This window comes from Garra rufa, chromosome 17 (assembly GCF_049309525.1).
Source record: "Garra rufa chromosome 17, GarRuf1.0, whole genome shotgun sequence".
NCBI lineage: Eukaryota > Metazoa > Chordata > Actinopteri > Cypriniformes > Cyprinidae > Garra > Garra rufa.
The window spans coordinates 40,926,989-40,943,355 of NC_133377.1; the positions used below are offsets into that span (position 1 = coordinate 40,926,989).

General features: G+C 26.4%; 1 protein-coding gene across 2 annotated transcripts in view; it reads right to left on the reverse strand.

Moving 5' to 3' along the window:
- The window catches only part of ankrd28a (ankyrin repeat domain 28a), a 55,267-nt gene extending 39,135 nt beyond the window's left edge, over positions 1-16,132 (reverse strand). The window contains exon 1 of one of the 2 annotated variants that reach the window (XM_073821260.1): positions 15,989-16,132. In XM_073821260.1, coding sequence (XP_073677361.1) covers positions 15,989-16,012 — 24 coding nt within the window. In that variant the 5' untranslated portion in view covers positions 16,013-16,132. Of the gene's footprint in view, positions 1-4,790; positions 5,281-15,988 lie in introns of those variants that run through there. The other variant, XM_073821259.1, reaches the window with a different exon arrangement.
- Between the last annotated feature and the right edge of the window lie 235 nt (positions 16,133-16,367).

A 16,367-nucleotide genomic window follows, 5' to 3' on the forward strand; every position in this document is an offset into this window, starting at 1 on the left:
GTGAAATATTTTTACAATTTAAAATAACTGCTTTCTATTTTAATATAGTTTAAAACGTAATATGTGACCCTGGACCACAAAACCAGTCATAAGGTTAAATTTTACAAAACTGAGATGTATGCATCATATGAAAGCTCAATAAATAAGCTTTCTATTGATGTATGGTTTGTTAGGATAGGACAATATTTGGCCAAGAAACATCTATTTGAAGATCTGGAATCTGAGGGTGCAAAAAAATCAAAACACTGAGAAAATCACCTTTAAAGTTGTCCAAATTAAGTTCTTAACAATGCATATTACAAATCAAAAATTACATTTTGATATATTTATAGTAGGAATTTTGCAAAAAATCTTCATGGAACATAATCTTTACTTAATTTCCTAATGATTTTTGGCATAAAAGAAAAATCAATAATTTTGACCCATACAATGTATTTTTGGCTATTGCTACAAATATACCCCAGCGACTTATAACTGGTTTTGTGGTCCAGGGTCACATATAAAGCTGAATTTTGATATAAAAAATACAGTAAAAAATTTAAAATATATTATAATACAAAATCACCATTTTCTATTTGAATATATTTAAAAATGTAATTTATTCCTGTGATCAACGCTTAATTTTCAGCATCATTACTCCAGTCTTCAGTGTCACATGATCCTTTTTCAGGATCATGTCACAGGATTCAGAATTTTCTTTGATGAATGGAAAGATCCAAAGGAAAATAAAAAAAATAAAAAGCTTTTGTAACATTACACACTATACCATTCAAAAGCTTAAAGTGGGAAGGGAAATAAATTATAGAAATAATAATTTTATTTAGCAAGGATGCTTTAAATTGATCAGAAATGATGATCAAGACATTTATAATGTTCCAAAACATTTCTATTTCAGATAAAAGCTGCTCTTCTGAACAGTACAGATTTGTGTAAACATGCCTTTTGAAAGGGTATCACCTCAGTGACAGCTTTTGTACCTTTTGTTCTGAGAGTGAACAGGAGCTAACGATTACTACTCAGCTGTTTTCAACATAATAATAATAAAAATAACGCTTTTGAGCTGCAAATCAGAATGATTTCCGAAGGATCATGTGAGCTGAGTAATGAAGATAAAAATGCAGCTTTGAAATCAGAGGAATAAATTACATTTTAAAATATATTCAAATAGAAAACAGTTATTTTAAATAGTAAAAATATTTCTGAATTTTACAGTTTTTGCTGTACTTTGGATTAAATAAATGCAGGCTTTAAAAAACATTAAAAATCTTACTGTTCAAAAAACTTTTGATTGGTAGTGTATGTAGATGTTTTTTTAAATAAACATTTAATAAATTATTAAATAAAAACATTTCCCAACTCATAAGAATCTAGAATTTTAAATGTTTCAAGTCAAATCCTAATTTGTACATCATAATATAGCGTACAAAATGTGCATTTAAAATGCATAGAAACCTACCATAGAAAAAATACAGTAGGATAGAAATAAATGTATGCATACATGCATGCATAAAATGAAATATTAAGTTAAAGACAAATTATGTGCTTCGTATTAATTTAAATAAATGCGATATTAGCTGATACTGGTATATCATGCATAACTGCAATATGTAAAAAAATATTTTGGCACGTGTTGACAGCATACAAGCTGTGAATATGTTGAAGCAGGATTATTATTGTTAATAATTGTTAATTGAAAAAAATAGTTTACAAACTTTGACGAACTGAATTGTGAAAGAACTAAAAGTATCAACTGCAAACAACTACAAAGTGAACTAGAGCTAAAATAAAAAAACGTTAATATTTAAAAGAAACAAAAACCATAAAATTAAGTGAAAATATAAAAATAAAAGCTCATTTAAAATATTAATCAAACCTACAATAACACTTCAATAAACCCAATGAGAACATGCATTAAATATCTCACTCAAGGTTATTCCAAATAAGGTCAGGCTACACTGAAGCCCCTCCCTCTTTAGCCACGCCTGGCTCCGCCCACCTGCCACACCCTCCGCTCTCAGATGTCATTATAGGAAATGATTGAAAACACAACCTGTGCAACTCTCAGAACAATAGGTACAAAAGCTGTCAGTATAACAGTACACTTCTAAAAGGTACCTTTTTGGACCTTGAAAGTGCATTTAAGTACATTAAAAGGACAGATTTGTGCCTAAAGTGTACAAATATGCCTTTTGAAAGAGTATCACCCTAGTTACAGCTTTTGTACCTTTTGCTCTGAGAGTGAAGAGAGCAAACACAGGAGCTAATGATTACCGAATGCACTCGTAAACGCACACACCTGCTGTAGTCTGTATGTGGATTCACCTCACAAACACACATGATTCAGCAGCTGAAGGCAGACGTGAGAATGAAAGACAGAAGGGAAACGTCGTAAAAGAAAGAATGCAGCTTTCGTCTGTTTAAGGAAATGTGGCCTACAACAGCAAAAACTTTAGCCTGAAGCTCCTGAAAACTGACTGAAACCAGTCAGAACCACTTAAACTGATCTTCAAAGAATGCTTTTAACTATTAAAGGACAAAACCAGCTGGGAAAATCGACAGAATTGAAACCTGCGCGTCCGGTTCATCTACTAAACTGCTGATTATCCTGTTAATTTGTCTACAGTTTCCATTCACACGCTTGCGGCTGTCACTGAGAACACCGAAAGTTCTAGCTATACATGAGGCATTTTGCTTTGAAATGTAGGAGAACAATTCACAATGCAACACAAAATCGGATAACATTGTCAACTCTGCTAATGAGGATCAGCATAAAACATGGTCCTCTTTTTCTTTGTACTGTAGGTCAACTACAGTCAAGACGGAAATACAATATATATGTGAATATGTTTCAGATGCCTAATGCCTCAGATGAAGATATAACTGTACGACAAGCAAAAATGTTGCAAAACATAAATAGATAAATATTAGATAAAAAAACAGCTTTGATAAAATGAAATCTGAAAAACAATAAAAAAATATTTATCTTTGATATTGTTGAATAGATCAAATTCAAAAACAATTTACAAAACTAGAACAAAAAATCTAAAAATAAAAATAAAAAATCATGGATGAATGAATGAATAAAAACTTGATCAAATGCAACCAGAAATTAACATCTACAAAAGGTTTCAAATTCATCTTTAAAAATATATATTAAAAAGGAATTAACAAAATAAATAAATAAATAAATATTAGATTAAAAAAAAAGTTTAGCTTTGATAAAATAAAATCTGAAATAAACAATTAGAAAAACAAATTAAAAATAAACATTTTTACAAAATTATTTAGTTTATCTTTAATAAAACAAATCTTACATAAATAAAAAAATGATTTAAATATAATAAAATCAATACACAATGTTTTATCTTTGAAAAACTAAAATAAAAAAATCTTATTAATTAAAATTCAACAATTTACAAAACTAGAAAAAAATGTAAACAATCATGGATGAATGAATGAATGAATGAATAAATATTAGATAAAAATTCAACAAGAAATAAACGTACAAAAGGTTTCAAATTAATCTTTAAAAAATACATCAAAAACAATTAACAAATAAATAAAAGATCAAAAAAGTTCAGAAATCTAAAATAAAAATGAAAATGTAAATGAAATCTGATAAAATCTGAAATGAAATCTAAAATAAACAATTAGAAAGAAATATTTTTTAAAAACTTTATATTTTATTTTTTTAAAATAAATATTTGTAATGTATCTTTGAAAAAAAAAATCTTTAAAAAATATTAGATAAAATTCAACAACATACAATTTACAAAACTAGAACAAAAAAATCAAAAAATATCATGGATGAATGAATGAATGAATATTAGATCAAATTCAACTAAAAATAAACATCTACAAAAGGTTTAAAATTAATATTTTAAAATATACAAAAATATGAAAAATATATAAATATTAGATTAAAAACGTTCAGCTTTTTGATAAAATGAAATTGAAAAACAATTAGGAAAAAAATGTAAAATAAAAAATATTTTTACAAAAGTATTTAAAGTTTATCTTTGATAAAAACAAATCTAAAATGAATAAAAATAACAATAATAAAAATATGTTTTAATTTATCTTTGAAAAAAAATCATGGATGAATGAATGAATAAATATTACATCAAACTCAACCAGAAATAAACATCTACAAAAGGTTTCAAATTAATCCTTGGGAAATAAAATAAAAAAATTACAAAAGGTTTTAAAATGTTAAAAAATATCTAAAAGCTAAATCTAGTCTCTCTCCATTAAAAATATTTTCACATGATTCATACAAATACTAAAGAGTACATGAGGTTTGTTTATATCTGCATTTGTGTGACCTAAGGACATGCTCTTGCATGATATTTTACAATTGTTGATGGACATTATTGACCTTTGCGATGCACCTCGCAGTTTTTTCAGCACCTTACGCCATGCCAAAATAAAAAAAAACCTACATTTTTAGAAAAGCCAGTGCATTTTAAATACAAGAACGTGTGAAGCGTGTCCTAACGCATTGTGACATTTCCACCTGACAGCTGCGTTTTGGTCCAGGTCAAAGGTCCACAGCTCGCTCCAACTCGTGATCCAGGGATTCCAAATGGAATTTTTGGATCCCACCTGGAAACCCCAATCAGATCTGACAGATGAGCGTGTCTGTATCTGTCTTTACATAATAACGGCGGACGGATCACGACATGCAGCTGCTAAAGCAGACGTTTGACTTTCTTCTCGCTCTCTATTGAAGTTGGCCGCTCAACAAACAGCCCATTATCATCCACCTGCAGTCAAATCAGCCAGCTCACCTTCTCGTCCTGAGAGGAATTCTGGGAAATGTGGTCCGGGGCGGCTTTGGAATGCAGAGGGGAGGGTTCGTCGTCTTCCACCTCCTCCAGGACCACGATACACACGCGACTCATGCGCTCCGACCGCATGCCTGCCTCTCCGACACACACCACAGCCGCTTTCAGCAAAAACACCACGCGTTATTCCTTACAGCAGAGCCGTCCGCGCCGGTCAGATGCGCTGCCATTAGTATCCAAGCGTTAAATCCCTCCAAACGCGCACAAGACCAGAACAGGGAATTCCTCAGACGAGAACATCAGCAGTGCTGCAGTGGGAAGATGCAGCGTCCTCATACACACACACACTCACACAGACACACACTCACACTCACACATACGCATACACACACTCTCTCTCTGTGTGATCTGAGAGGACAATAGTGTGTGAGCTCCAGCCTGCTGAAACCTGCACTTTACACACACACACACACACACACACACACAGATCCAACCCCCACCGCAACAACACACCAACCCCACTGCAGCGAGAGAGAGAGAGAGACCGAGAGACACACACACAGTGAGAGAGAGAGAGAGAGAGAGACCGATAGACACACACAGAGAGAGAGAGAGAGAGAGAGAGAGAGAGAGAGAGAGAGAGAGAGAGAGAGAGAGAGAGGGGGGGGGGGGGTGTTTTGTAATGAGACAGCGAGCTTCCGACAGCATGAGCCTTTAACACCAGTGAAATATGATGCACTGAGACAGAGCTGATGGGACAAACACAGAGAGGAACGGATCAAATTATTCTCTGTCAGGACATCCAACAAGGTCACTGTGTTTTTTTTTAACTTTAGGGACCAAATTGTTATTAGAGGTGAGTTTAATCTGAGAAAAGCTATGGGGATGTTCTTAAATGTAAAAAATGCCAATTATTATTTTTAGGATTTTTACATTGATCAAATGTACAAAATACAGCAAGTTATGATTTTTTTAAATTAACAAGCAAATAAAACTGGTCAAGAACATATGTAGGTCATATTTTACCTCAAAATCTAAAAATAAATAATAAATTAATAACTCATTTAAGCACATTTTCATCCAATTTACAATTTATATTATAATAAAAAAAATAGTACTGAATTTACACCGATTTTCGTTTATCATTAAATAAATATCATTACAATATCATTAAAAGAATTTTCAGTAAAACATGCAAATAGGATACAAAAATATATAAAAAATATTTTAAAATAATTAACAAAATAAATAAATAAAAATATTAAATAAAAAAAGTTCAGCTTTGATAAAAATTTAATAAAAAAAAAATTATTGAAAAACATTTTTTTACAAAAGTATTTAAATGTTATCTTTGATGAAGACAAATCTAAAATAATTAATTTTAATATACATTAGATACAGTTCAACAACAAGCAATGTACAAAACTAAAAAATCATGGATGAATGAAAGAACAAATGAATATTAGATCAAATTCAACAAAAGGTTAAAAAGTTATCCTTAAAAAGATTTAATAAATAAATCAATAAATATTAGATTAAAAGTTCAGCTTTGATCAAATTAAATCTAAAATACACAATTAGAAAAAAAAATATTTGTGAATTTAAGTAGGAAAAATTAGTCAAAAAAGTAAAAAATCCCAAAATAATGGTAAAATACTGTTATTTTTAATTTCATTTTATTTTAATGCATTTTATTTTGAATTTATTTTATTTTCAATAAATATTTATTTATATAATTTTTATTTCATTTTGTATTAAATTTATTTTATTTTTAATTTCATTTTATTTTTAATTTATTTTAAATGCATTTTATTTTAAATTTATTTTATTTTGAATGCATTTTATTTTCAATTTATTTTATTTTATTTTTAATTAATTTTCAATTATTTATTTTTCATTTTATTTTCAAATATTTCAAATGCATTTTATTTTCAATTTATTTTCAATGTATTTTAAATGTATTTTCATATTTTATTTTAAATGCATTTTCAATTTATTTTAAAACACATTTTCATATTTTATTTTCATATATATATATATATATATATATATATATATATATATATATATATATATATATATATATATATATATTTTATTTTTTATTTTTTTATAAATATGACCTGGACAGCTTTTACTCACATTCCCACTGAAGTCTCCGATACATCCTGATTTAGAAACACTGACAAATGTGAGTAAGTGTGTGTGCATTTGTCTCCAGTCTCTATTAGACCACGTCTGATCTGTGACTCATTCTCATTGGCTCGTCTTCATCATCTCCTCCTCCTCCTCCTTTCATTCTGACTCACCACAACAAACTGCTGACGTCCAGACACACTGACTAATGGAGAAACACTGCACTCGAACAGTCACACAACTATTAATCAGATCTGATTTCTGATGAGAGACAAAAAACATGAAGAAGCCACTATTTATATCAGACTAAATCTCACAAACCAATCCTGCTGAACTGAACACAAGAACACTTTTTTTTTTCAGACAAAATGAAACAAATGATTTTAACTAATGAGATTTATCAGATAGTTTTTGCACCACCACAAGTATCCAGAATATCTAACTGACACTTCTGAGCATGTTACGACAAGATTGATGTTCCTGGCAACAAAATGACTTTCTCAACGTTTCAGATGATATTCCACAATAAAACCAGCCTTAATATCAAAGTGAGCCTTGACTGGGAAAATTAATAAAAATTACTGTTTTTACTCTATTTTTATGTAACCTTCATGAGCAGAAGAAAAAAAATTACTACTTACAAAAAACTACTGCATTTATTTACTGTAGTATTTACTCAAATATAAATATTTAAGGGGAGACACTGCAGGCAAAAACACAGTTTTTTATGCACCTAGCAAGTTTTTAGGCTTTTTTGGTGTTTCATAAAGTGTTTTTTCAGACTAGTGGAAAGAAAACATTCAAAAAACACTGTTTAGTGTTTGTTTTATAGCACTTTATCTATTTGTGTCAATAGATTTCAATTACAATACAGATTTTTAAAGGCTGTGAGTTTTTTTCTTCTACACTGAGCCATAAATCTCCACTTTAGCAGCACTTACACACACCAAACCTTACGTTTTTATTCCTGTCTATATCTTGAAGGTTTTTACAGAGGGATTTGTTCATATATAATTTGCTTGATTTTATAAAACATCATATTCCCCCCAAAGAATAGTATAAAATCTAGTGTTTATTGTCTGTTTTTTTTTTTTTTTTTTTTATTATTGAGTGATTCAATCAAACGACAAAATTCGCTCTGTAAAAACATTTGACATTTATAATTTATCTAGCCTGGCTATCGCCAGACCACGTTATGACTTCGTCATAAATAAGCAGATAAAACTGGTCAAGAACACATGTAGGTCATATTTTACCTCAAAATCAAAACAAATAGTAATAAATTAATTTTGCATGGTAAATGAAGATTGTTCAAAAAATAAATTAATAAATAAACTGGACATTTTTAGGACTCATTAAAGCAGATTTTCATCCAATTCACAATTTATATTATAATTTTAAAAAGTTGGTACTGAATTCACGCTGATTTGAATTTACCATTAAATAAATATCATTACAATATCATTAAAAGAATTTTCAGTATGTTCAAGGAAAACATAAAATAGGAAGAATTTGACTGGAAAATTAGATTAATTGCCATAAACAATGTCTAAAATCGACTTTGCTAAACATTATTATTATTATTATTATATTTATGTATTTATAATTTAAGAATTTTATTTTCAATTTATTTTATTTTTAATTTAATTTTATTTTCAATTTATTTATTTTCTATTTATTTTATTTTGAATGCATTTTATTTTCAGTGTATTTTCATATTTTATTTATTTTAAATGTATTTTTAATTTATATTAAATGTATTTTCATATTTTATTGTATTTATTTTAAATGCATTTTCATATTTTAATTTATTTTAAATGTATTTTTAATTCATTTCAAATGTATTTTCATATTTTAATTTTAATTGACAATGTCTAAAACAGACCTTGCTAAACATTATTATTATTTATTTTAAATGTATTTTCATATTTTATTTTATTTATTTTAAATGTATTTTATTATTATTATTATTATTATTAATTTAAGTATTTATAATTTAAGAATTTTATTTGTAATTCATTTATTTTATTTGTAATTTCTTTTTATTTGTAATTTCTTTTAAATGTATTTTCATAGTTTGTGTTTATTTTAAATGTATTTTCATATTTTATTTATTTTAAATGTATTTTTAATTTATTTCAAATGTATTTTCATATTTTATTTTATTTTAATTGGCATAAATAATGTCTAAAATAGACTTTGCTAAACATTATTATTATTATTATTATACATTTATAATTTAATTAATACATAAAATATATAAATATATAAAATATTTATAAATACATAACATTTTTTTAATTAAATTTTATTTTTAATTGCATTTTATTTTCAATTTATTTTAATTTAAATGTATTTTCATATTTTATTTTAAATGTATTTTTAATTTATATTAAATTTGTTTTCATAAATTATTTTATTTTATTTATTTAAATGTATTCTCATATTTTATGTAATTTTATATATATATATATATATATATGCAAATTAGTGCATGTTTCATTACATAATGCCTCATTTGCATATTTAAATGTAACATTTTAGAAAACTTGTAATACAAAAAATGTTTGCAAATATCAATATAATCAATCAACTGGGTAAGTAAGGTGATAACTATTAGTTTTTTTTAGTTTTTTTTACCCTATTCACCTGCAGTGTCTCGCCTTACATAAAGTGTGCTATATGCTGACAATAGTGTCATAGTGTGTGTCTCTGTCTCTCTGAGGGTTTATTGTTTAGTGTTGTCAGCAGTGGAGATTGTACACTATGTGTTTGTTAACACCCTGCCGCACTGAACAGTCATCTAAGCCCCGCCCCCTGTGCCACTACAGCCAATAACAAGCTCATCTATTCAATAACGCAATCAATGAAAACAGGCTGTCACAAACTGCCAGCCAGATACAGCAGACGCACAGAAACATCATTACAGACACTTTGTCTGAAACAGACAATGTAGTGTAAAAAAACGGTCATACTAAGATCCAGTGCACAATTTAACTTCATTCAAGAGAAATTAGACATCAAAACAATTTCATACTTTCGTAATCTACCACAGACAAGAGTTTATCAACTGAATTTGAGCAAATAATCAAAGAATCAAATCAAACAATATGTGCAAAAAATTGTGACCTTCACTGACCTCCTTATAAACAACCAAAAATATATCATATATATCAAAAATATATTAAATGCACCATAAAATATATTAGATGACGACAAAAATATAACAAAAATATTTCAAATATGACTAAAATGTACATTAAATATAACTTAAATATAATCAAAAATATCAAATGAGAAAATATATTAAATATAATAAAAAATAGCAAATATGACAAAATATATATTAAATATATCCAAAAACCTCAAATATGAAAAAATTTATAAATGAAGCCAAAATATAGCAAATATGACAATATATATTAAATAACCAAAAATATATCCAATGACAAAAAATTTAATATAACTAAAATAATAAAATATGACAAAATATATTAAATACAAAAAAATATTCAATGCAACCAAAAATATACCAAATACGACAAAAATGTTAAATAAAGCTAAAAATATATCAAATGTAACAAAAATACATTAAATAAAGTAAGTATGTATGTATGTATATATATATATATATATATATATAACAAAAAAAATGCCAAAAATATTAAATGCAACCAAAAATATAGCAAATTTTAGACAAATTAAATATAACTAAAAATATATATAAAACATGACAAAAATATATTGTATTTCATACAACCAAAAATACGGCAAATATGACAAAATGTGACAAAAAAATATACATTAAATGCAATCAAATATATGAAATATTACAAAAGATTTAAATATAGCTAAAATATATATTAAATAACCAAAAAAATATATCAAATATGACAAAAACTATATTAACTATAACCAAAAAATATATCAAGTAAATGTAATTAAACAATATATTAAATATGACAATGCATATTAAAATATAACTGAAAGTATATCAAATATGGCAATTTAAATATCAAATATGACAAAAATATATTAAATATAATGTAAAATATTAAATACAACAAAAGATATATTCAATACAACCAAAAATATATCAAATATGACAAAAAAAGTTAAATAAAGCTAAAAATATATACAAATATATACAATATATATACAATGTAACAACAATATATTAAATAACCACACACATATACATATATATATATATATATATATAAAATGTGACAAAATATATATTAAATGCAACTAAAAATATATAAAATAATTACAAAAATATATGTTTAATATAACCAAAAATATATATAAAATGTGACAAAACTCTATATTAAATATAGCCAAAGATATAGTAGTAAACATTTGCAGTGAACCAAAAGCTTTCAAAGTTGTCCTAAAACCAAAACAATACCTGTTCTTGTCTTAGGACAACTTAGATTGATCCACTTCAATCTAATATGTTGACTATATATCAAATATGACAAAAACACACTAAAAAACCCCATGAAATATGAGAAATATATGATCTTGAGTTCATGCTAGACATTACGTATTTGGAGTAAAATATAATAATATAATAATCAAAATCATGAAATTTGTGCTTTGTGTCAGAAATGAGTTTGCAGTGGATTTTGTGTAACCTGTATTATAATAACCAGTGTTAAAACAGAATATTGTGTCAAAGTCTCAGGAATGAGTCTGAAGCCATTTGCTGAAGTCAAACTCCCTCTAGAGGATGAGAGAAAGAATCACACAAGAAGAGGCTTCATCTCTGGTGTAAATGTATAGCTGTGTGCTGGTTTACACTGGTCTAGCTGGTCAGGTCTGATGGTTTTATAATGGTTTTGGGCACTGCCAACCAGCTGTAATCCATTTCAGTTCAAGCCCGTTTCATTTTTTCAGCAGGTCAACAGTTGCTATTTCAGTCCCTATTCTCTCTTTGTCCACTTTCCAGCCAGCTTTAAACAAAGACTGTGGCTGCTGTATCTGAAAGCCACTTCCTGTCACAACAGACCAGCCTCATGTTATTCAGATACAGCTGCAGAATCTCACAAAACAATCAAACGTCATTCAGGTTTACATAAAAGATTTTCTCATGGTTTTGTATTTACACTTTTGTTTGGTCTCTATCTTCTCCTCTCAACCAAAACTAACAGCCTCAAACAGAGAAAGCGGATAAGTTAAATGCAGTTATGAGTTATATGAGTTGTAAGCAAAAATAACTAAAAATATTAAATATGACAAAGTATATATTAAATATGAAAAATATATATTGCATACAACCAAAAAATAAATTACCAATTTGACGATGTATATTAAATATAACCAAAAATGTATCAAATATGACAAAAAAGTTAAAGCTATAAATATATCAAATCTAACAAAAATATATTAAATATACCAAATATATATAAAATATGATAATATATTTAATATATGAAATAACAAAAAAATGCCAAAATATATATTAAATGCAAGCAAAAAATATAGCAAATATAGCAAAAATGTTAAATATAACTAAAATATATATCAAATATATCAAATCTAACAAACATATATTAAATGACCAAATATATATAAAATATGATAATATACTTAATATATATTAAATATAACAAAAAATGCTAAAATATATATTAAATGCAAGCAAAAATATAGCAAATAATGCAAAAATGTTAAATATAACTAAAAATATATATCAAATCTAACAAACATATATTAAATGACCAAATATATATAAAATATGATCATATACTTAATATATATTAAATATAACAAAAAATGCTAAAATATATATTAAATGCAAGCAAAAATATAGCAAATATTGCAAAAATGTTAAATATAACTAAAAATATATATCAAATATGATAAAAAAATAGATGAAATATAACCAAAAATATAGCAAATATGACTAAAAAAAGTTAAAGAAAACTAAAAATACAACAAATATATATAAAAAATATTAAATAACAAAAATATAGCAAAAATGATGAAAATATATATTAAATGCAACCAAAATATAGCAAATATTACAAAAATGTTAAATATAGCTTAAAAAATATTAAATACAACCAAAAATATCAAATATGATTAAAAAAAAGTTAAAGAAAACTAAAAATACAACAAATATATAAAAGATATATTAAAATACAGCAAATATGACGAAAATCTATATTAAATGCAACCAAAATATAGCAAATATTACAAAAATGTTAAATATAGCTAAAAATATATATTAAATGTAACCAAAAATATATATCAAATATGACAAAAATATAAATTAAATATAGCCAAAAAATATAGTAAATGACAACATATATTAAATAACCAAATATATATATCAAATTCAGCCTCATGTTATTTATATACAGCTGCAGAATCTCTCAGTATATCTCAAACCAATCAAATGTCATTCAGGTTTAAATAAAAGATAAAGACTTCTCGTGGTTTTGTATCAACACTTTTGTTTGGTCTCTATCTTCTCCTCTCAACCAAAACTAACAGCCTTAAACAGAGAAAGTGGATAAGTTAAATGCAGTTATAAGTTATAAATGGAGGTTTGCATTACATAAGGGATGATGCTCCATTTAATATCCAGACTGCTGTTAAACTTCCTATCTGGCAATCATAAATTCCTCGTGTTTTACAAAGCAGAGCTTATTTAATGACAATAACACCACAGAATCTGTCAATCACAGCCAAATATCAACTTGGCTTTAAAATGAACATCAAATGTAACTCTTCTAAAAATTAAATTTAAAAAAAGCATTAAAAAAGGTTGTTTAAACAGGGGGAAAAGTGAATGAATTAATTAATTGACAATAAGGACACCTAAATTTAATTAAAATTAATTTAGAATTAAAATTAAATTACGAAATGGCAATCAGTCACAAAATATAAAAATATGATAAAGCAACTAAATAAATAATAAAGACACCTAAACATTAAAAATTATTTTAAAAATATAAACAAAAAATTTACTTTAATACTTTTAAATTGTGACTATATGATAAAGCAAATAAATAAATAAGGACATTTAAACAATATATTTTTTTTAAATTTAAATCACGAAATGCCAACCAGTCACAAAAATATTTAAAAAATATGATTTTTTTTTGTATTACATGTCTTTATATGATAAAGCAAACAAATAAATAAATAAATCATAAGGACACTTAAACATTAAAAATTATTTAAAATGAAATAAATAAATCACAAAATGCCAACCAGTCACAAAATATTAAAATATATATTTTTTTTGCATTTTTGTTTTATATTTACATACACAAATGCTTTTACTATGTGTCTATATGACAAAGCAAATAAATAAATAAATAATGACACTTAAACATTATAAAAAACAATTAACAATTATTAAAAAATTAAGAAAGCATTAAATGCAACCAAAAATATACCAAATATGACAAAAGTGTTAAATATAGCTATAAACATATATGTTAAATATAACCAAAAATATATCAAATATGACAAAAAAAATTTATATAACCAAAAATATATCAAATATAATACATAAAATATAACTAAAACTATATCAAATATGGCAAAAATATATTTAAGTATAACTAAAAATATATCAAATCACGAAATACCAACCAGTCACAAAATATAAAATACGTTTTCTTTGTATTTACATACACAAATACGTGTCTATATGATAAAGCAAATAAATAAATAATGACACCTAAGAATTAAAAATTATTAAAAACACTAAAAAAAGGTAACCAGTAACAAAATATAAAAATATGCCCATTTTACATTTTTGTATTACAAGCAAATAAATAAATAAGGACACTTAAACATAAAAAAAGTCAGAAAATATAAAAAAAATTGTTTTCTTAGGCTACAGACCTAACTTAATTTATGTAAACAGATTTTTTTTTGTATTTTTATATTACATTTACATACACAAATACTTTTACTATGTGTCTATATCATAAAGCAAATAAATAAATAACGACAACTAAACATTAAAAATTATTTAAAAACTACTCACAAAATATAAAAATATAAATGTTTTGTTAAATTTTTTTTATTGCAAGCAAGTGAATAATAAAAGTAATAAGGACACTTAAATATATATATATATATTTTTTTTTCCCAATTTTAACCAGTCACAATATATAAAAATATACTTATTTAGTATTTTCTTCATTATATTTACATACACAAATACTTTAACTATGCGTCTATATGATAAAGGAAATAAATAAATAAATAAAGACACTTAAACATTAAAAAATATATATATATAAAAAAACGTCACAAAATATATAAAAAATGTGTATTACGCTTACATGCAAAACAACTTTTACTATGCTGCTATATGATAAAGCAAATAAATTAATTAATAAAGACGCTTAAACGTTAAAAAAATATTTTAAATCACGAAATGGCAACAAGTCACTAAATATAAAAACGTTTTTTTTTTCAGTATTACATTTACATCCTCAAATACTTACTTTTACTATAGGTCTATATAATAAAGCAAATAAATAAATGCTCAGTATATTGCCAAATAAACTCTTAAAATAAGCAAAATTAATGCAACAATGCATCTATTCAAAACAACCTAACTAAAAAAAAATGTTCTAAGAACTTTTTGCTGTTGTGAATACGTAATTTCTAAATGTCTTCTGAACACTGAAAACATCCAGTTTTTAAATGTTTAAAAAAATGATTATGTGAACATTCCATTTAAACATTTTGCAAACAATGGGAACATCAATGCTCTGAAACAAGACTAACGTTAGAAAAAGCCCGCAAGATAAACGTCTAGCCTATATAAAGCGTTCCATGAACTATGCATAAAAACGTTTTAGTGCTAACGTAACGTTATTAAAGACCAGACAGCCAACTTCTGACCAAATAAGTTCTATTAACATTACGTTTTGTTTATAACTTTCAGAGAACCTTGACAGAAGCGTGCACAAATTCAGCGTGCTGTTCGTGCATTTAAGTAACGCATGTGTTCAAAACCAGAAGTGACCTGAAAACAGGTGAGGTGTTTGTATGTATCAGGTGAGCGCAGGTAACTGATCACAGACCTGCTCTCTGATCCGGAGCACCATCTTCTTTCTCTTCCGGCGCTCGAATTCATGCGGTAACTAAGCCGGACTGGCGCTTTAAAAGCCTGAAAGATCCCGACGGAGCCCAGACTGCCGCGGGTTAATTCTCTGCCTTACATGTCAGAGTGTGCTGGGCTCGAGTTTCCTCTCGTCTTCCTGAAATAGACAAACACAAGCGGCGCAACGCACGCCTTCAGTTCTAGCGTCTCCACTCTGCAGCAAAGCGACTCTCGCTGCAGTTACAGCTACACGATCGATAGAGGGCGCTGTTGATGCGCTAAATATATTATGAGTCAGTTTATTGATTAATGTATTAATTATTTAGCCAAGTAGGCTATTACACACAAGTGCCAAAATA